The 23,281-nt window shown below is 33.0% G+C and overlaps 2 protein-coding genes across 2 annotated transcripts; both read left to right on the forward strand.

Annotated features, from left to right (window-relative positions):
* Nucleotides 1-10,266: 10,266 nt before the first annotated feature.
* LOC138868246 (uncharacterized) lies at nt 10,267-10,752 on the forward strand. The gene has a single exon (XM_070145777.1). The coding sequence runs from the start codon at nt 10,267-10,269 to the stop codon at nt 10,750-10,752; it is 486 nt and encodes a 161-aa protein (XP_070001878.1).
* Nucleotides 10,753-12,708: 1,956 nt separating this feature from the next.
* Nucleotides 12,709-13,137, forward strand: LOC138868247 (uncharacterized). The gene has a single exon (XM_070145779.1). The coding sequence runs from the start codon at nt 12,709-12,711 to the stop codon at nt 13,135-13,137; it is 429 nt and encodes a 142-aa protein (XP_070001880.1).
* Nucleotides 13,138-23,281: the final 10,144 nt, after the last annotated feature.

Here is a 23,281-nt window from a genome sequence, read left to right on the forward strand (position 1 = left end):
TTTGGCGTACAGTAAATTTTGGCATGAATAATCGGCAGTCGTCCTCTAATATTTTAATAATTCATGAATACTTATTCCTAATTATTTAATTCTTCCACCGTCTTAAAATAAATGATTAGGTTCAGATTTCAGATAGAGGTAATTAAACCTTAATCTTTGGCATTATTTTAAGATATTAATTTTTATTTTTATGTTTATAAATTATATAAAGAGTATTATTAACTATTATATATCTAAAAGTATAGATTTTTAATTTTTTTTCTTGAAAAAGCAATTCGTCCCTTGAATAATGTTGTGAAAACTTCACTAGTATGGAACTTGTTCCAAGAATGGGATCAAATATTTATTTTTATTCAAGTTTTAAAAATTAATTGTTTTATTTTTGTATGTTTAGAAGTTCTATATAAAGTAACATAAAGTGATGTATCTAAAAGTTAATTAAAAAGTATTTGGAAAAAGTCATACATCAAAATAGCTAGTCCCCTCATGTTAGATAGAAATTCACAAGTACGATACTTGATCTAAACGGGATCTTACACACAAATATTCAGCTAAATTTACTATTTACTTTTTCCAGCTGGTATATATAAATTATACAGCAGTTATTTGTGGTCATACAAATATTATACACAGATTAAACATATATATTATATATCTGTTGATTGTTTTTAGTTCAAACGGTTGGCTCGACCGATATTGAAGTTAGCTTCAAAGACCGTAAATTATTCTTAGGGTATTATAGTTGTTGTTCTCTTATTTGGATTTGACACCAGTAAACATACATTTGAATCCATAATATTTTTCCAGATTCAAATACTATGACTTAGTCTCAAATACACCACTAATTATTTCTCCAAAATCATAGAGGTGCTAATTGTTCCTTCACATTTTTATCATCGTAGAGATGGAATTTTCATTAGACAACATAAGGGATGGCTCCGAGTAAATGACATTGTATAGCAGGTATCAAAATAATAGTCGAAAAAAATATATATTTTATATATATATATACATTCTATATGTTATACACAAAAGTTATACAAATTTTATATACTTTTCGGCTATCTAATGTAAATAGTTTTTAGCGCGGTTTAAAAGTGATAATACCCAAAATATATCAGTAGCCCAGTCCAAAAATCTGCAAAGAAAAGGTCCAGATTCCACTGCAGCCCACATTTTGACATGGTATGTCTAAGAAGCCTAGTCCCGAAATGTTGGAATACTTGATCAAGTCTGCAGTTTGAATTTTTGTTGATAGTGGTGTCCGGATCAATTTGGGCGTATTTCGATTATTTCATCAGGTATCTTCTACTCCCACCAGCATAATACAACATGCTAACTCCTACCAGTATAACTACCTAGTTGCTCGTATCTCGACTATTTTACTGGATGCCGAGCTACCTCCTACCACTGTATGTACCATCGGATAACTGTGCTATTCTAGAACAAATTCACTTAAATGTCGTTTGATTGGGTGTATAAAATAGTATTGAATATGGTGTATTAGTAATGCTGGAATTAGTAATACTGGGATTAGTTATACTGAGATTATTTCTTTTCGACTGTTTGATTCAATGCATTAAAAGGTTTTGAAAAAACAATTCTATCTTTATTCCAACATGCTATAATAATTCCATAAACACGTAGCGAAAATATGGCAAATAAATAAAGTAGCCCTATGTTCGAATCTGACAGCACCATACCATAATCAAAAGGTACAATGGCCCGAGCGAAATAGGCTCGCCCTTTCTAAAAGGCGAACAACCTGCTTTGCAAGCAAATATATAGGCCCCTCCCCTTCGAGTCATTGCGAGCCGAAAAGCGTACCGGCTGTTTGAGTCACGAAAGGAACACAGAACGGATTGATTAAGCGCTAACACGCTCAAGCAGCCACCCGCGTGTGACGTCCCGTAAATTTTATTTTTATTTTTAGAACTATGATATTCGGAAGTGAATTTGAGTCCTTAATAAGGACCATTGAGTTATTGCCTTAATTAGAGTTTCCTACGTTGATAGCCTATGTATATAATAATTAAATATGAGATGAATAAAATAATTAATTGGCTAGAGGTCAAATTTATAATTTACACAATTGGTTGGCTTTCAGTCGTGCAATCATTAAGGAAGAGACTGATAATTAAAGAAAAGTTACTGCTTTGGTTGCCTGGTTCGTCCAGTAGCTAAGCAAGAGGCATCGGTCGTTCGAATTGAAATTTCAGCAACCGCCTAGAGATTAAGACCGCGCTGGAAACCGTTTGATTGGTGTTTTGAACGTTGCAAGGTTAAGAGACTTTTTGCAAGCGAGGTAAGTGAAACTTTAAGCTTTGATATTTGTTTTTTTCAAAACCCGTTTTAAAAATATGTTTTGTCTACCTAGTTCATGTATTGAAATGAGCGTGCGCTTGGCAGAATCGACGGTCTTTGACCAACCGCAAATATATATTATTTTGTAAAAAGCTTAAATTGTTTAATAAGTAATTTGTGGTGCAGTGTGATGTGGCGTAGCCTCGTGCTATGGCGTTGGGGCGTTAGAAATTATTTCTTTGTTGCCGTAATATATTTGGGGCATTGTGTATGCTGCCGTTATAGATTTGGGGCATTGTGTATTCTGCCGTTATATATTTGGGGCATTGTGTATGCCGTCGTTATAGATTTGGGGCATTGTGTATGCTGCCGCTATATATTTGGGGCATTGTGTATGCTACCGTTATGGATTTGGGGCATTGTATACGACGCCGTTATAGATTTGGGGCACTGTTTATGCCGCCGTAGTAAATTTGGGGCGTTGTGCATGTTGTCGTGGACTCGTTGGGGTGTTTGGTTAATTTCCTGCACTGCCGTTAATGACAAGTCCTTAGTATGGATTGTGTTGAGATATATATATATATATATATATATATATATATATATATATATATATATATATATATATATATATATATATATATATATATATATATAGTGTTGTTGTTGAATAATTGTTTATACCTTATAGAGTAATTATATAGTGAAATAATTTCTGTGCTCTTTGTGTGCTTGTATTTTCTAATACTTGTTCCAGAGGTATTCAGAGTGGCGGGTCGATGATCTTACTGGATTATATTTACGTATAACTCACTCCTTACCTGCATGTCCATACATATACTGTTGCTGAGAACGAAGCTAGTGGCTAAGGAGTTCGCTAGAGTTGATTCAGTAATTGAGGTGGGCCGCCACATTGTTCGTGGAGGCTGCGAAAAGAGTCTTAATTATTTATTCATATGATGTCTTTTGTAATTTTCTTAGATGCTCCATGATTTATGTAATGCTTTAAGATATTAATTGTTCGTAATAGTTATCAGATTATTTGGATACTTATTTAGTTAATCAAACGCCGCAAATTAATGGCTAAGGTATGAAGGTATGGTTCGCCTGGCGGGTGGTGTTAGCTGGGTGCCAATCACGTCTAGGGGGTATTTTGGGACGTGGCATCGTGGCCAATTCAATTCACTCTTCTTGAAGCTCTTGTGAAATTGTCTGTCCTTCGCTTTCCCTTCCATTCTTATGGTATCTTGTGTGCCTCCCCTTTTTAATGATCTTGTCACTTCTCTTAAACTATAGCTTCAAGCTACTATTGATGCTTATCTATGCATTAAAGACTATAATATTACTAATGTCATGGTTTGCTATGTATAAGAATAGAATAATACTGAATAGGGTGTATAACTACTTAATACAAGTATTAGTTATACAATAGGTTGAAAAATACTATCAAACAAGGAATTAATAATACAAAAAATAATACATATATTATTTTTCCTAATGTATCCAACCAAACGACCGGTAAGTATTTTTTTAACTCTACTAAAATTTGAACCTAAGACTTCATAAATCTCTTTCACACTTTATTGATCATTGACCATATCATTGGGCGGAGGCTGCAACTTTAATCTTTTAACCATATGATCCATTGGCCATACAAAATATTCCAAGAAATTCCTTTTTAGAACTTAAAAAAAAAATATTATCGTAGTCATTAGTAAAATAATAATAACAATAACAATAATTGTAATGTTATTTTTTTATATATAAAAAATAAAAAGTAAAACTTTTCTTCTCTCTCTTTCTCTCGGCGCACGTTAGATGAACTAGCGTACGCCAAATAGCCATGGGAAGGGGAAAGTCGAAGAAACTCGTCGCTACCCATACTCTAATGGAAGCTTCAACATCGAAGACTCCAGTTCAAAAGTCTGGTAATGATTTGATAAGTGATCATAACAAAACTCCGATGGAACAGTGGCCGGCATTGATGAACATGAAGGATAGGGAACAAACTCCAGTGATGAGAACTGAACAAGCTAGTATAATTCATACGGAAGCAGTGATAGCTCATGTAGTTACTAATTCAAGTGGAAAAGGGACAATTGAGCAGAACACTCGATCAATTACAAAGGAAACAGAGATGCAAGGCGATGTAGGAGAATTAGCGTCAAAAATCTGGTGAAGAAGTTGGAAAAGGACAAAAACAATGGGCGAATCTATTTGTAGGTTCAACTTATGCAGCTAAAGGTATGGATCTGAGCTATATTCCACCTATTATCAAAAATGGTGAAATAACAGTTGAATTATGCAAAGAAGAGATAGATGAGGAAACTCAAAAATGGAAATTAGCTTTAATTTTGTATGTTGTGGGGGGGGGAGTCCAACAATTCGTGCAATGTAGAGGTATATAGCTTCAATGTGGAATTTTGTAGCGAAACCTAAAGTTTACTTCCATAACGATGGGTATTTTTTGGTGAAGTTCAATTCGATTGAAGATCGGGATGAGGTGTTGTACTCTGGGCCTCACATGATGAATAATAAACTAATTATAGTCAAAGTGTGGTCGGTTGAGTTTGATTTAAACAAAGAAGTACTACAAACCATACCAGTGTGGGTAAAATATCCAAATTTACCTTGGAATTGCTAGGGTAATAAATCATTGAGCAGGATCAGTAGTGGATTGGGAGTACTTTTATATGCAGATGCATGTACTACACAGGTTGATAGGATCTCATATGCAAGAGTGTTAGTGGAGATGGATATGACAAAAGAGTTACCAAAATCAGTTAAAGTAACTGATCCTAATGTGAGAGAGTTTATGCAGGAAATTGATTATGATTGGCTACCGGAATTCTGCACAAAATGTATGCAGGTGGGACATCAATGTAGAATGATGGACCAACCTAACATGAGGAACAAGAGTATGAAGCAGAAACAGGAATAGCGACCAAAAGGGATATCAAAAGTAAAAGAGGCAGAGAAGAAGATGTCAGTACAAGGGGGGGTGACAAGCAAAGAGACAATAAATAATTAGCTTGAGAACAATAAAGGGAATGAGGAACAAAAATGGCAAACAGTTATAGGAAGATCAGCAGCAAAGGATCGAGTAGACAAAAAGAGGACACATGGCAAGAGGGGGTTACTTAGAGCCTATTTATCCCAATACATAAGAGGGTTGAATAAAGCGGCTAGGCAGAAGGAGGTAAAGTGGTTTCTTACAAGTAATAAAGTGTATATAATAGCAATATTGGAGCACAAAATCAAAAAACAGAATGCAAGTCAAGTTACTAGGAGAATAGCTCCAGGATGGAAGTATATGAACAACTATGAGCAGAGTAGCAACGGGAGAATTTGGATATTGTGGGATCCCAGTGAAATAGAATGCAAAGAGATGTGTAAAACTGATCAACTAATTCATACTAGTGTATATGTGAAGATGCTAGATACGCAGTTTGACTTTACTGCAGTATATGGACTGCACAGCATAGAACACAGGAAATATTTGTGGTCTGAATTGGTAAGGATTCATTTAGTACAGCAAGGGGCTTGGTTAGCTATGGGTGACTGTAAGCACGTGATTTTTGCCCTATATAAGAATTACTCCCAAAAATTTAAAATAAATGATTTTCCTTGGTGTACAATTTTGAGAATTTTTGTGACATTTTTGGATAATTATCTGTATTTGTCTGTGCATGTTTATTTGTTAAATTAATAAAAAATACAAAAATATGTCGCATTTTGCATGTAGGATTTAATTCCACAATTGTTAGTAATTAAGTTTGTTTTACAAAAACTGAAAATTACAAAAATAGGCATTTTTTGCATTTTTAGCATTTAATGTCCAATTGTATAATTTTATGCTTAATTATTACTTAATTGTGTGTTAATTGTTATTGGGAGTTAATTTGCGCTTTTATAACTTAATTTAGTTCTTAATAATAATTTAAGTATTTTTATAATTTAGTTTTAGAAAAGAAAAAAAAAGAGCAAAAATACAAAAAATCGGAATTGGGCCTCTTCTTCAATTTCAAACCACAAGCCCAAATAATTGACCAACCTTCCCCATGACCCGGTCCATTTCAAACCGGGTCGACCCGGCACATAATCCCAACAACCCAACACCCCCTATCTTGCATTTCAAAAACAAAACAAAACAAAAGAAAAAGAAAAAAAAACTAAAAAAACCCTAAAGAGAGCCGCCCCCCCCCCTCTTATTTTCTTCTCCTTCTCCAAACCAAGCTCCCTCCCATGGCTGCCCCTTCCCCTCCACGAAACCCCACAACCTCCCCCTCCTCCGTGGTCCGCCATTGACGAGCGTCGACCAACTCCCCATATCCGCCGGACCTTCCTTTTTCTTCAACATAAAAACCAAACACAAACCTTAACCTTCTTCCTCATGAATCAAACAACAATGGAACAAGTTGAAACCTAACTAATTTACACCATCGCTGTTGTTTTTTCTTCTTCATCTCCGCTGCGTCAACGTCAAGTTCAACCAGTCCGTCGACCTCCTCGTCGACCACTTTTCAGCGACATGAGGTAGTCCGTCGACTCCCTTTCTTCATCTTCGTCTTCTGCGTCGTCCAGTTCGTCACGTCCAAACGACCCCAAAAATCATAGATGCTACTGTTTCGTCGAGCTCGAACCTGAGCTAACATGGCTTCCATGGCTAAGCTGCCACTGCTTCATCTTCTTCATCGAGCTTGAGCTCGACGAGCTGTTGCTTCATCCTCCAGTTCCTCCGTGCTGCCGCTGCTGCTCACGCAGTTGCTTCTGCGTTGCTGCTTCTGCCTTCTTCGTCGAGCATTAACCAATGTTGTTGTTGCTTCTTCTTCATCTTCTTTTCCGCCATGAATGCTTCGTCAAAGTCCAGTTTGAATTCGTCGAGTTTAAAGGGAAGATGGGGTTTTCGCTGTTCGTCAAGATCCGGAATGACGTGGTTGTTTGTTCGAGTTGTCCATTTTCGTTCGAGTTCATCGTTGCTCATTTCTGGTTAGTTGTAAGTTTCGTTTCTGTCCGTTAATTTGTTTGATATTTTTCGGATTTGAAATCAAATATGTTTGATATTAATTTCATGTTCATCATTTTTTTTTATTTTTCAGTTTGTTTTGTTTCATTTTTCTTATTTATTTTTAATATAGAAATTGTTAGTTTAATTATAATATTGTTAGATTCAAATTGAAGTTTAATTAATTATTTTCAGTTTGTTTTATGTGTTATGTATTTTTTCAGAAATTGTTAATGTTTGTTAGATTCAAGTTTAAATTCATAATTGTTTCTTCTTCGATCTTGTTATTTGTCTAAAAGAATTTAGTTGTAATAGGGAAATATGTTGGTTTAATCATGTGAATCCGTCATATTTTGTTGTTTAAAATGGATTTAATTCATGTTCATCTTGGTTTGAAGTTCATTTTAATCCAGTGATTTAATGTGAGTTTATGTTTTGGTTTTTGATTCGTTGATGAATCATGTATTGTGTTGTTAATATTGTTGTTTCATTGCTCATCCATTTTTGGTCTAAGTTAACCAGGATTGGTTCCCAATATGGTTGATTTATTCACATTAATTTGATGTTGTTCATCTGTGTTCATATGAGTTGTTGTTGAATTTGCTTAGAAATTAGTCATATTGGCTATATTTTGGTTAAGTTTGATTAATTGATTGGTTATAGCTGATGGGGTAGTTTGGTAAATCGCAGTACGTTCATGGGTAAAATGGTAATTGCAATAAGGTCGGAGGGGTAGTTTGGTAATTGAACATTTTGTAATTCTTTATGTTAAGCATGAGAGACAAAATGTAATGGGGTGTGGGTGATATAATTGTTTAATATAAATGGGGGACAAGACATAATGTAGTGGAGGGGAATATGACAATTGTTTATGTTAGGCATGGGGGACAAGATGTAATGGGGTGGAGTTGATATATTTGTTTAATGTAGAGGGGGATGAGTGAGAAGATAGTGGGTTTGGTAGGAGAAAGTGGTTGTTATTAATTGATTAAAGGGTTTGGGATGGGATATAAATAAGAGAACTTGGTCAGATTTTTAAGGACAGAAAGAGAGAAAAAAAAAGAGATGAATATTTAAGAGAGAGAGAAAAATTTCGAAAAATATTAAAACTTTCAAGAAAAAAGAAAAGAAAAGAAAAAATACAAATAAAAAAGGAGCTGGAAATTAGAAGAGAGAGTAGTACACACCTGATAAATATTCTGATATACGAGTTTAGAAATTAAGGGTTAAACATTAATTAGCCTTTCAAATCTGAAAATTCCCTTGGTTTTTGTCCGTTGTTTGTTGTCGGTGCTTCTGGATTTTATTTTTGATTTTCAAATTTGTCACTGGGATTTCTGTTGACTGAATTGCTGGTTATTATTGTTGTTGCTGTGTTACGTACTACGTGGCTGACTTTCTTCTTCTTATATTGACAATATCATGTACACAACTGTAATTTTGGCCTTTTGTAAGCTGAAATGAAGAATGGAATTTTAAATTTTTAATTTAGTTTTTTTTTTATTAATTGCATTTAGGTTGTTTCATGTATTATTATTCTGTAAATTGCCGTCGTTTTTCATAATTAGGCATATTGTAGCGATGTATTAAATAATGTTTTGCTTTAACTTGATTATTAGGTAGTATATATTTAAGCATGTTCATTACTGATTAAATTGTCAAATAATTAAAATAGAAGAAAATAACGTAAAAATGGCTTTATTAAATCAGTTTGGCAAAATTGATTAAGTTCTTTATTCATAAGGGTTTTAGTATCACCAACGTTAAGTTAATCGGAATCACGTAGCTAAATTCAGTTAAAACATGAATTAATTTTGCGAATCAAGTATTAGGACATGATTTGAATTAAAACAAGGTTAGTTAAGGTTAAATTATTTAATTTTTAGAAATACGCATTAGTAATCAAGATTGTTTCTAATTCTCCGTAATTGTAAATAATTAATTTCAATAGCTCAAGTCATCTAACAATGTGAATTTAATCTAGATGGGATAATTAGTTTCTTTTAAAATATTATTTGACAATTCCATATTGTTTTTATAATTACATTTTTAGTGATATTTCATTTCGTTAAATATTTGTCTTAAACTAGTATTTAATACGTTATTTTAAGTATGTAAAAAATTGATTTTTGTATTTATAGACAAGTTTAATAAAAAGAAATGTAGTCATTTTAAGATATTCATAAAATAAGGGAGGATTTCGCTAAAAATAAATAAATATAAACAATACAAAATTTGCAGGGTCCTCCAATCTTATTTATTTTTCTTTAAAATACTTAGATTCCGGGATGGGCCATTTAGTAAATTTCACAGTCCTACCGAATAGTATAATAACGCGTAATATTTTGGCACATATTTAATAAGGGTATTTTCTTAAATATGGGTGTGCATTTATGTAACCCAAATTCCAATCTCGGCAGAGTCAAAATGCGTCAACAAATCATGTGTACACTGGTTGTGACGTGGTTCGAGATGTGTTTTCACGACGTTGCAATTCTTGTATAAAATAATAAGAGGAATAATGATAAAAGCGGTTTTAAAAGCTAAATTTGCATATAAGTTCTTAATTATTTAAAAAATCAGATAAATAAGCCAAATATAATAGTTGAGCGACCATGCTAGAACCACGGAACTCGGGAATGCCTAATACCTTCTCCCGGGTTAACAGAATTCCTTATCCGAATTTCTGGTTCGCAGACTGTAATACAGAGTCATTCTTTTCCTCGATTCGGGATTAAAATTGGTGACTTGGGACACCCTAAATCTCCCAAGTGGCGACTCTGATATAAATAAATAAATCCCGTTTCGATTGTCCTTTAATTGGAAAAAACTCCTTCGCCCCTCGCGGGGACGGAAAAAGGAGGTGTGACAGTGACTATAATGCTATAAGGGAGGGAGAAGATAGATTTGTGGGAAATCCTGTACAAAAAGCTGAGGTTAGAGATTTTAATGAGTTCATGACAAGCAATGGACTAGCTGAGCTAAAATCGAATGGAAGAAGGTATACATGGACCAATGGGAGTACATATAGTAAGATAGACAGGGCAATTATTAATACAGACTGGTTACTCTCAATGCCACAGAATGAAGTGTGGGTTATGGATCCTCACTGTTCAGACCATTCTCCTTTGAGTATTGGTCTAGATGTAAATGAAGAAAAGAATGCCAAGCCTTTTAAATTCTTAAATCACGTAGCTGAGCACGACAACTTTCTGAAGATTGTTGATGAAGCATGGAGGCAATCTTATGGTAGGCAGAAAATGTGGAATGTATGGAAAAAAATGAAGAAAGTAAAACAAGCAATGAAGGAATTGAACAAGGCTGAATATAATGATGTAGGGGTTAAGGTTAAGGAATACAAACAGAAATTAATAGAAGTGCAGGAACATATGAGGGATCCAGGGCAGAATAGACAACTAATAGAAGATGAGAAAGTAGCATAACTTCAACTGAAAAAATGGTCACGAATAGAGGAAAGTATTATGAAGCAGAAGTCCAGAATAAAGTGGTTACAATTAGGGGATGCAAACACATCTTATTTTTTTGCAAGTATGAAGAGTAGGTGCAGTCAAAACAAAATTAGAAGGTTGATAAAAAGTGATGGCAGCTCAGTTCACATAAAAAAGGATATAGAGGAAGAGGTGATAGGTTTCTATAAACAACTATTGGGGACTTCGGCAAATGAACTACCAGCAATAAATCCAGTAGTAATGAAAGATGGTCCAAAGGTGAACAGCCTACAACAGATGCAGTTAGTAGCAGAGGTGACTAAGGATGAAATATATCAAGCTTTGAAAGGTATAAGTGATGCAAAAGCTCCAGGTTGTGATGGCTTCAATGCAATGTTCTTTAAAAAAGCTTGGCCAGTGATAGGTGAAGAGGTCACAAATGCAGTGTTAGAGTTCTTTGCAGAATCCAAAATGTGCAAGTCAATTAATGTTACAACAGTTACACTCATACCAAAGGTGAAAAGTCCTGCAAGAATCTCCGAGTACAGGCCTATTTCCTGCTGCACAATTCTGTACAAAATTATATCAAAGGTCTTGACTAACAGATTAAAGGGTGTCATGGATGATCTAGTGGATAAAAGCCAGGCTGCTTTTGTTCCTGGCAGATTGATTAATGATAACATAATCCTAAGTCATGAGCTAGTTAAAGGATATAATAGAAAAAGGGTATATCCTAGATGTATGATGAAGATAGACATGAAGAAAGCTTATGATTATGTGGAATGGAGCTACTTAGAACAAGTCCTAGCATACTTGCAACTGCCTGAGAAGTTCATACAGTGGATCATGCAATGTACTACCACAATATCCTACTCTATCCTGATTAATGGTGAACCTACAGAACCTTTTAAAGCTAAGAAGGGATTAAGGCAAGGGGACCCCTTATCACCTTATCTCTTTGTGCTAGCTATGGAGTACCTAACAAGAATACTAAAGACTCTCAGAAAGAACCCAGATTTCAACTACCATCCAAAATGCAGCAAAATGAATATTATTCAATTGAGTTTTGCAGATGATCTATTGCTGTTTAGTATGGGTGATATTATGTCAGTACCACTGGTATTTCAATGCTTTCAACAGTTTTCAAAAGCATCAGGTTTAATAGCTAACAAAGAGAAAAGCTCTATAATTTTTGGAAGAGTAAGAGAAGAGCAGCAGCAACAGATACTAGATAGCCTGGGGTTTGTGAAGGGAGAGCTACCAGTGGGGTATCTAGGAGTGCCTCTTAGCACTAAGAGGCTATCCTTAATACAATGCCAGCCCTTAATAAAGAAAATGCTAGGAAGGATACAATCTTGGACAACAAAATTTCTGTCATATGCAGGAAGAATTCAGTTAATTAAAAGTGTCTTGTTCTCTATACAGATATATTGGTCATAAATATTTCTCCTCCCAAAGAAACTGATCCACATGATTGAGAAAGTTTGCAGAACTTTCCTATGGACTGGGGAGATTGAAGAGTCTAGGAAAGCATTAGTGGCCTGGGAAACTTTGTGCAAGCCTAAGGCAGCTGGTGGATTAAACCTATTGAATGTTGAAGTGTGGAATAAAGCTGTCATTTGTAAGTTGGTGTGGAACTTAAGCAAGAAGAAAGATAGGCTATGGGTACAGTGGGTGCATGTGTACTACAAGAAGCAAATAGCAGGATGGAGTATTGAGGCAAAACAAGCTTCCAGGATAATTCAGAAGATTTTCAAAGCTAGACAATACTTTGAGGAAGCTAGATACAATGAAACTGAAGTGAAAAAGATGGAAAGCTTTTCAGTGAAGAATTTCTACACAAAACTGCGAGGAAACTTTGAACGAGTAACGTGGAGGAAACTTATGCAAAGTAATCTGGGAGTTCCAAAGTGGAAATTTATTGTCTATCTAGCTATTCAATGAAAATTAATGACTAAAGATAGACTGAGAGAACTGGGATACGTGGAGGAGGTCACATGTGAACTATGCAACAAAGAAGAGGAGTCTATCGATCACCTGTTCTTTTCATGTTCCTACACTTCACAATTATGGACAGTGTTGTTGCAATGGCAGGGGATTTGCAGAAAGACAATGCGATGGAGTGATGAACTCAACTGGACAATCAAATGCTGTAAAGGAAGGAACATTAAAACAGAACTATGTCGACTAATACTTGCAGGAGCAGTATATCATGTCTGGCAGGAAAGAAATAACAGAATTTTTAGAGGAATGAAGCAGTCCATACAGGAGCTTGTTCGAGAGATAGTTCAAGCAGTACATGGACGAGGAAGTTGTGTACAACGACTACAAGCTAGACTAGACGAGATGAATTACTATCCTACTTATAATTGTGTGTAATAGGTAGGACGATAATGTAGAGTAAAGAAGGTAGAAGATAGAGCTGGGAGATGTAAACAATTATGATCTTTGTATTCTGTTTGTTTGAAATGAAATGAAATTAATTACCAAAAAAAAAAAAAAATTGTAATGTTTATGTCAAAGAATTTTTCCAACTTCCACTTTGACGTCTATGTTTGCTAGAATCTTGAACAGGCCTGAACTGAACTGAGTGTAACTGGCCCAACACCATTTATTCTCGTACTGTATTGAAATAAAAGGATTTTATGTTTTTCCATAAATTGTTTATTTCTCTTCGCTTTTCTCTCTTTTCAATTTTGATTAGGGTTCATTGTAGGGGTGTTTATCGGAGCTCAATAATTCGGTTTATCGGTTATTGGATTATAAATGTAGTAATCTGCTAGCCATTCAATAAGACAACGTGCAGATTGGTATCAGATTAATAATTTTCGGGCGCTTATCGCGCGGTTTATCAGCTAAACCGAATAGAAAATTTTTGAACAATCTATACCAAATGGTCAAATGCATAGTTCAAACTATCTCTGTTAGTTGTAGTAGCTTTTCCTGATTAGAAGCCAAAGACGACTGCCAATGACATAGCTACAAACAGACGACAGTTCTATTGAGAATTAAAATTAGGAATTTAGCCATTTAGGTTTTAATATTACTTTATATATATAGGGGTAAAATTATAAACATAAAAATTCTTAACGGGTTAACGGTTTACTCGATAAGAAAATTGAGTAATCCGCCCCCAAATATAAGCGGTTAATTATAAAATCTCAATCTGCTCACTATCCATTAGTCCGATAATCCGATACCAATAAGTCAATAAGCTATCGGTTCGGTTCGTTAACGGTTTCAGTTCGGTTTTGAACAACCCTAGTTCACTGATCTTTATGTATAACAACAATAACAACAACAATAATGATAATAACAATAGTAATAATCTACTAGGAAGCTGAACACATTATAATTTATAGGAGGGATTGATTTTAATTACCGGCTCTTATTTGATGATTATCCTTTTTTTATCTCATATTTGAGACTATAATTTGTAAATCACAAAAATAAAAAAAGAGAATTATCCTATACCATTATATTTCATTGTCTTGTCTACTTAAACACCAACAACAATAGTAAAAAAACATGTTCTTTTCCATTATTTTTTTCTTTTATATAAGCTTGTAAGAAGGTGGTGGAGGAGGGAAAGAACAAAAAAATAAATAAAAGGAAAACCGAATAAAAATTTAAGAAAGTTGATGTTTTGATTCAATAATTGAAATTCAGGTTTTACTAGAAATTAATAAAAGCAACATATCATTTTCGGATCCTTGTCGTGGATCCCTTATGATGTTTGACTAGAATACACAATATAAAGGATGTCCATGTGCAATCCTCAAGCTAAGTCCACTCATTTTTCTTTTTTTTTCTTTTTTTTTTTGGTTTTCACCTGGTGTCAGGCTAAATTCGGATTTGTAACGGGAAATTCCACATTGGCAGTAAAGCGCTCCTTAATAAAGACGACTTAATACCCAGGGACTCGAACTCGAGACCTCTGGTTAAAGATGAATGAGTACTTACCATTCCACCACAACCTTTGCTGGTACTCATTTTTCATTTACTATACCTTAACTGACGAAGCAAAAAAAATTAATAAGAAGATTCAAAAAATGTAAAATATGTTCACGGCAGGCTTAGGTTGATGCGAAATAAGCCATTTTCCCATGTTCCTATGATTGAAGGAATAGGCATATTTAGAGTTGTGGTACTTAGAAAGAATAGAATTAGCAGTTAGAAAGACTCAAAGAACGGGTCTAGTAATTAATAAAGTGGGTTAGAACGATATATGAAGTCTCAGGTTCACTTTCCAGCAAAGACAAAAAATACTATGTGACTTATTCTGTTGCTGGTGGGAGCTGAGAGGTAGCAGATATCTCGTGAAATTAGTCGAGTTGCGTGCAAACTCGCCCAAACACCATAACTTTTAAAACAATGAGTTGTTAGAAAGGGCAGAAATAGTCGATCATTGGCTTATTTTTTTAAGTTTTGGGACTCTAATGTCAAAAATTCCCAGTATTTCATCGTAAAAAATGTCAAATTGAAATTTAACTTATTAAAGGGAAAAAGGCGCATAAACAAAAAGTTTACACATCTTACTCAATGTCAGCTGAATATATTTTAATTTTGTAAAAATTATAAAAAATAAAAATAAAAAAACCAAAATTAAACTCTAAGTTAGGTGGTTAATGTATATGCTTTTATGCGTACAATGTACGAGAGATAACAATGGGTAGCAATAAATGAAAATGGTCCCATCCATATGTTCTTTTCCTAAACAAGAGCTACGTTTGTCGATGCTATTCACATGACCTGCTTTATATTTCCTTTTTGTTTATACACGACGCCATTTTTTTATCTTTTATATATAAGAAAATCACAGTTAATTTTGATTTATTGTAAAATAGGCGAAGAAATGAATTAATCATTCCACTACACTCGATTCAAGAACTCGAAAATGAACTAATGTCCTGTTCCGATATTTCGATTAAAATTCCCATAAATATTATTTCTGTGACAATAGTATTCCTGCTTATTTTAATGATCATGATACAGAAAAGTGGTTAGACCGACTAATTTGGAAGCTAGCAGTGTTATTCGCAAGCTTAGTACTAATTAATCCTCCACTAAGATAACCTGAAACATTTGCTGGAACGACCTCAACTTAAAGTGAATATATCATCTTACTCCCTCAGTCCTAATTTATTCGCCGTTTTTTTTTTTTTAAAATTTCATATTCAATAAAAGTACGAGTAACAATTAACCATCTTGGAGTATTTCATATATTTAGGCAAGGTAGATGTAAGCAAAAGGGCAAGAAAAGAGAGTCCATTACTTAAATGGTCACTTAACTATCCCAAATTATCTCCTAAAATCACTTTTCTTTCGTTTGTAACAACAAAGTCACTGAACTATGTCTATTGTACTGAGAATGTCACTTAACTAGATTTTCCAAATTATGGATTGCCAAATACCTATTTACCCTCTAAATTATAAACATTTATCTTCTTTTTTTAAAAAAAAAAACTTTTAATATTATGATTCTTTTCCTTTTTAATTTACATTATGGACTTATCTATAGAATAAATAAATATTATTTATAAATTAAAAAATTAAAAAGTATTTAAGCATATATAATGCTGGAATAACAAAATAATGAGCATAGTAAAAATTAATTTGAATAATTTGTTAGTAATAATAATGTTTGTATTAACAACAAACATTCAAAAATTTATTTGCACAATTCAGAATGAAAGAAAATAAAGGTTGTAAAATATATATTCTATGCACGTAATATAAAAATAATTATTTAAATAAAAGTATTTTTATAATATACATTATATATTCTTGAACATTATGCTCAATTATATTATATATATTTCGTGCACAATTTAACATAGCATATTTTACCCTATACAGATAGTCCCCCTGCTTTTCGGTGACATAACTTTGTATCGTTGGAAAGTTGGTAGAAACATAATAATAATTGAGCATAATTTTCAAGAATATATAATGTATATTATAAAAATATCTTTATTTAAATAATTATTTTTATATTACGTGCATGGAATATATATTTTACAACCTTATTGTCTTTCATTCTGAATTGTGTAAATAAATTTTTGAATTTTTGTTGTTAATACTAAAACGTTTTAAAAAAAATAAAAAGAAGATAAATATTTATAATTTAGAGGGTAAAATAGGTATTTGGCAATCCAAAATTTGAAAATTCTAGTTGAGTGACCTTTTGAGTGTACTGTCAGTGACTTTGTTGTTACAAATGGAAAAAAAATGACTTTAGGATATAATTTGGGATAGTTGAGTGACTATTTGAATAATTGACTCCAAGAAAAGAGGGAGCACAAACTATTATTCTCCACTCATCCACTTGATATATAGTGTACTAGCTATAATTGATAGCAATTGGTACTAATTCCTCTTGTGTACTACTTCTATCATGGTTTACCACTAAGTCCAAAGATAAAAGGACCAACTCAAACTTTACTTCCTGGTCCTAATGTCTATGTCCTTGCCACTATATCATAATTGATGGCAATTGGTACTAATTCATGTGGTTGTAAATAACCAATTGTACCTTATAAAATGTGTAAAAAGATCACTTAACCAAGGTGTTCAACTCACTTTTTTTAAATAAATATTTTGCAAATATGGACTTATGGTCTAATTATTTTATATTCCAACTATATTATGAGTTGTAATGGACATGAGGGAAAAAATTCCCCCTTCCATTCCATTCTTGTTTGTTCACCATACCATTATCGCACGAGCAGTGGCAGAGCTACCTTTAACCAAGGAGTGTTAATTGATTTACCTTTTTTTTTAGAGAAGTATAGTATATAGTTAGGCGGGTTTTTTTTGTGTGTGTATATTGTTATGGATTTTAGAAAATATACAAACAACAAGAAGGTTGAAAAATAGGATTGAAAAAAATGTCTCTAAAATTTTATTAATCATAGGGCTTTAAATAGCCAAATAACTAAAGCAGTAGACTCCTCTTACAATTAAATTATTAAACTCTTACTATAATTAAAATTCTAAATCTTCTAGCAGACTCCTACTAAAACTAAACAACTAATTATTCTAGAAAACAGTAGCAGTAACATATGCAAAATCCAACACTCCTCCTTGCTTTTGTTGCTGCAGTCTAAAGAAGGTTATCCTCAATTCCTTCTTCTGCTATTAGTGCTTGTGCATGAGCATCTTTGAACTTGCACACTTTTGTAACATGACCTTTTTGCTTGCAATTTCCACATAATACATCAGGTCTCCACCAACAAAATTTTTTTAAGTGTGTTTTCTTTTTGCAATAAGGATAATCGACTTTTTCTTTTTGGCGTTTCGCATAAAAAATACCCTTAGTAACTTTATCTTGTCTGAAGGTCCTTCTTTGCTCTTGTGCTTGAAGAGCACTTATTAATTCTGCAACAGAGATGGTAGAGAGATCTTTAGACTCTTCCAGAGAGGAAATTTTGGATTAAAATCTCTCGGGAATTGTCACAAGAATTTTTTCAACTATTCTGACGTCTTTGAAATCCTCGCCAAGCAACCTGATTTTATTGACAATTAAGGAAATTCGGTCAGAATACTTAGTGATAGTCTCATCATCTTGCATTCTAAGAGATTCAAAATTTCTTTTCAAATTTAAAATCTGATTTTATGTGCCTTGTTCACTTCCTTGATACTCCTGTTTGAGTGTTTCCCAAGCTTCTTTTGATGTTTCACATTCAATGATTTTAGAGAAGATTGAATCTGCAACTGAATTTTGAATTATAGTTTTGGCTTTGTATTTTTTGGTTTTTTCATCTGAATGAGCTTTGATTTGGGCAAGGGTAGGATTTGGAGGAAGTGGTTGTATAAGTGTGTCTTTCATTACAACTTCCCATAGATCATAAGCTTCAAGATAAGATTTCATCTTCACTAACCAAATCTGATAGTTTTCACCAGTGAAAGTTTGTGGGGTATTCAAAGAGAGACCGCTGCTTGCCATTGTTAAAATTTTGGTTAAAAATCGGTATGGGTAAAAATGCGTATGGTTTAAAAGTGGTTGAAATTGGTTGTTTTTCAGCGAATTCAGAGATCCGTCAAGATCAATCAATGGAGGCTCTGATACCACTGCTATGGATTTTAGAAAATATACAAATAACAAGAAGGTTGAAAAATAGGATTGAAAAACTATCTCTAAAATTTTATTAATCATAGGGCTTTAAAAGCCAAATAAATAAAGTAGTAGACTCCTCCTACAACTAAATTATTAAACTCTTACTATAATTAAAATTCTAAATCTTCTAGCAGACTCCTCCTAAAACTAAACAACTAATTATTCTAGAAAATAGTAGCAGTAACAGATGCAAAATCCAACATATATTGTATAGTTGAATTCCTAGCTTCTTTAGGTATTTAACTTTGATATTTTGTCTCTCTTTAATAAAATCTTGACGGACTAAAAAATGACAGCCCAGTGCACTAAGCTCCCGGTATGTGAGGGGTCCGGAGAAGTGTCGGACAACAAGGGTCTATCGCACATAACCTTAACCTACATTTCTATAAGATGTTGTTTCCACGGCTCAAACTCGTAACCTCCTAGTCATATGACAACAACTTTACCAATTACGCTAAGGCTCCCCTTCAAAATTCTGGCGGACTACAATAGAAAAAAGGATACAAGAAGGGCCTTGGTTCAATGCATTGTCGTAAGGATGAACAACAACAACAATAACAAAAACACCACCACCACCAACATATACAGTATGATGCCACAAGTGAGATACATGGAGGATAGAATGTACGCAGGTCTTACCTTGTGTGAGATAGAAATGCTATTTTCAATAGATCCCAGCTCAAAAAAATATATTTCAAAACAGGTTTGGAGAGTATAAAAGTGAAAATGCTATGATAAAAATACTGGAAAAAAAAGAAGAAAAATATTGGTAAAAAAATCGTAAAATAACCAAAGCAAAAGCAACTACAATGAGAGAAAGAAATGCAATAGAATTCCTTGCATGAGAGGTCCTTTTACATCTATAGGTCCCTGTCCAACTTTATTCATATGTCTCCATCTTTGTTTCCTAGAAAAACTTACTACTTGTTTCCTTAAACATGAAAAAGAATTTAGTCGTACTCAATATTTGTATTAATAAATTGATAAATACATAGCACTGGTCAGTTATGTAAATCTTAATCATTTAACCATTGTTCACTGACATGTATTCTTACTCTAATTTGTGACTTTTTAAGAGTAATCTATTCGGTCTAATACCGTTATACATTTCTATAATAATATTTCCTTATAACGGCTAAAATTTTCTTTGGAATCAATTTTTCATGTTATTTTATAGTATATGTTCTTTTAAATAAATATTTCACTACATCAGCCAAAAAATATCAAAACGAATGAAGCTATCATAGAAAAATTTGATTGTAACTCGTTAATGTTACTGTATTAATCAGTTAATTCAATATATTCTAAGTTTTTCCACGTATATCACTCGTCATAAAATAACTAGTAATACTTGCTAATTTCTTCTGATATGTAAATCATAACATTACGATGCTTACTAAATACATCAAATTTCCCTCATTTTAGGGCATTACGTTGAAGAACCTTATCTATTAAGGGAGTTGTTAATGGCATAACAATTTGTTCCGTGTGGGGTCGAAGAACACTATAACAAATGCATATTATACCCTATGAAACACGTAATTTGACAACATGAACGTGCTTTGGCAGCACCACTATCTATAAATTAGTTATGCTATATGTTTTACTCCATGTACAAAGGTGTGTGACCAAAATTGGTTGTTGAAAAGATTAGAAACTTATAAATTTAGGGGTGTTTATAGTTCGATTTGGGTCGGTTTTTTTCTAAAAAGAAACCAAACCAAGTAAGTCATTTTTTTAAATATTGGAACCAAACCAAACCATCTAACTTGGTTTTTTATTGATTCGATTTTTGTCTGTTTTTTTTTATTTTTTCGGTTATTTATCGATTTTTTTCTTAAATATGAGACATACTATCAAATACATATTCCGGCGACTACATTTTCAACATAACACTATCAAACCAATTGCCCTTTGAGAAATCTATCATTTACCAAGATATATTGATGATAATTGAATCAAATAGTGTTGAATAATTGAAGTACTCAATTAAAATTTGATTATTTTTAACATAAAATAGATTTTTGTATTTAGCAAAAGAAAACTACCAATCAAACTAGAATGTAAAGGCAAAGAATTAGATGATGTTAATAGCAAAGATTTAGACTAAAGATACAAGTGACTAATATGTACTATAAAATAGTAGAAACTTTATACATATATATATATATATATAAGTGTAATAATAAAGTTAAATAGCTACTTTTATAGTCGGTTTGATTCGATTATTTTTTTATTAAAACCAAAACCAAACCAAATTTGATCGGTTTTTAAAATTCAGAACCAAACCTAAAAAGTATCGATATTTTGGTCGGTTTGGTTCGGTTTACGGTTTGGTTCGATTTTTCGGGTTTTTATGAACACCCCTACCTATAATAAGGTATAAGAATCTCTTAATGATGTCTTTTGAGAAAAATTGTGCGGGCATGATCCAAAGTAGACAATATCACACTATGTTAACTTTGGACTGGTTTAGTCCAACAACTGATATCGAAGCTCAGGTTCGAGGGACGAGTATGGAGATATGGGCAGAGTGATGGTGTGAGGCTCGATATTTTTACCCTTACGAGATTGGAGACGCGCATACAAGAAGAAGAAGCTAATTGCGGGTTTCGGTTGCCATAAATACTCTAACGATATGAGTGGCACACAGTGAATCTCGAAAATTAACCAGTGAATCGTGATAATGCGCCACATGGAATTTAATTTGAGGGGGAGACTTGTGGATCGTGGTAATGAGCCACATGAAACTTAGTTCGAGAGAGACATTATTAGGTGTGCGTACAAAATCCCATATTGGTAGCTGAAAAGATTGGAAACCTACATATAAAGTATAAAGATCTCTTAATATTGTGAGATCTTTTGGAGAAAATCGTGCATGTTTGACCCAAAACAGATTATATCACACTATATTAAGAGTATAATGTAGACAGTCTACCTTGATGCAAGTATTAGTGACTAATTTTACAGTTCAGATACATAACCTATAAATCACATAGAAACAACTTAATCGTTACTCCGAGATTTCCCTTCACTTCAGGTTTAGATATTTGAAAGTGGAAAGCAATTTGGTGGCTGTCTATATGCTCAAGGCAAAATTAAATACCTTCATCTGATGACATGTAGTTTTATCTTCAATCAAGTACTATCTACAAAATGAAACAACTTTTTCTTTTATCATGTGAAAATACTATGCTTTCTTAGGATGCTATAGTACAACAATTATAGGAAAGAGCACTAGCATCGTGGATTGGACATACGTGAATAAAGTAATAATGGTGAAGTTAGTACAATGAAAATGACATAACTTTAGTAGAAAAAATAGTAAAAATCATATTAAGGGTTATCTTTCGAGCTTCTCGTACACAAGTCATCTCACGTTCACGCAGGGTTCGAAAAGAACTGTATTTTAAGGGGTGTGATGCAGTCCGCTTACTCTAATACAAGTATTAATTACAGCTTTTACGGCTCTAACATGTGATATGTAGATCACACGAAAATAATTTTATTGTTGCTCCAAGGCTTCCCTTCAAATTTTATTACCAAGTAATGAATTAATAATGCTAAATTTTATATGAAAATTATTTCTCCCAACCAAATGTCACTTTAGTGAATTGAAATAACAATCCATTGAAAGGTTCGTTAATCGCATCCGCTTTCGTTTGTGCAGTCCTATTTTTTCTCCTTTTTTTTGTTAAAATTCTGTAAGGCTAAATTCTCTCACAAATATATGGGTGCCATATATTTTTATTTAATTAAATTTGTTATAATTGTTTGTTAGAAAATTTGTTGCGTTCCCGAAATTTTTTTGAGAAAGGTGTTCCCAACAAACACTTTTCATAAAGTTGTGCATAAAATTTGTTACAAGTCCAATTACATCGGGGAGACAGCAAAGGACGATAAGAACTTTATTTTTTTATTTTTTTGGTTTCTCACTTAAATGCTCCGTATTTATTGAGGTTTTGATTAATTCGAATATTCGCATCGTGTGATTCATTAAAGAGGAAATCGCTCCCTATAAAAATAAATTCTGAATCTTTTTATTAGAATTTCTGGTTTTAGATGATGTAGAATAATTTTAGATATTAACTCTTTGTAGTAACCTAATTGGTAACTCATTAATAAAGTAAATAATTTACTACAACAAAGTTTAATGCACTGATAATGAAAAAGTGAAATTTACTATCAATATATGAGAATTAAATCTTTACCTAAGATAATTTCTTGTTTACACATTAATATTGTATTTTATAAATATTGAACTTTCTCACTCCTTTTGAACTTCAATTAAAATATTAAGATAGTTGTTGTGTATCATTTCATAATATATCATGTTGTATTGTATTGTATAATTTTGATGTATACAATATTTGGATATATTATATTATTTCTCGTCGTTTCATG

The sequence above is a fragment of the Nicotiana sylvestris genome, chromosome 5, assembly GCF_000393655.2.
Source record: "Nicotiana sylvestris chromosome 5, ASM39365v2, whole genome shotgun sequence".
Taxonomy (NCBI): Eukaryota; Viridiplantae; Streptophyta; class Magnoliopsida; order Solanales; family Solanaceae; genus Nicotiana; species Nicotiana sylvestris.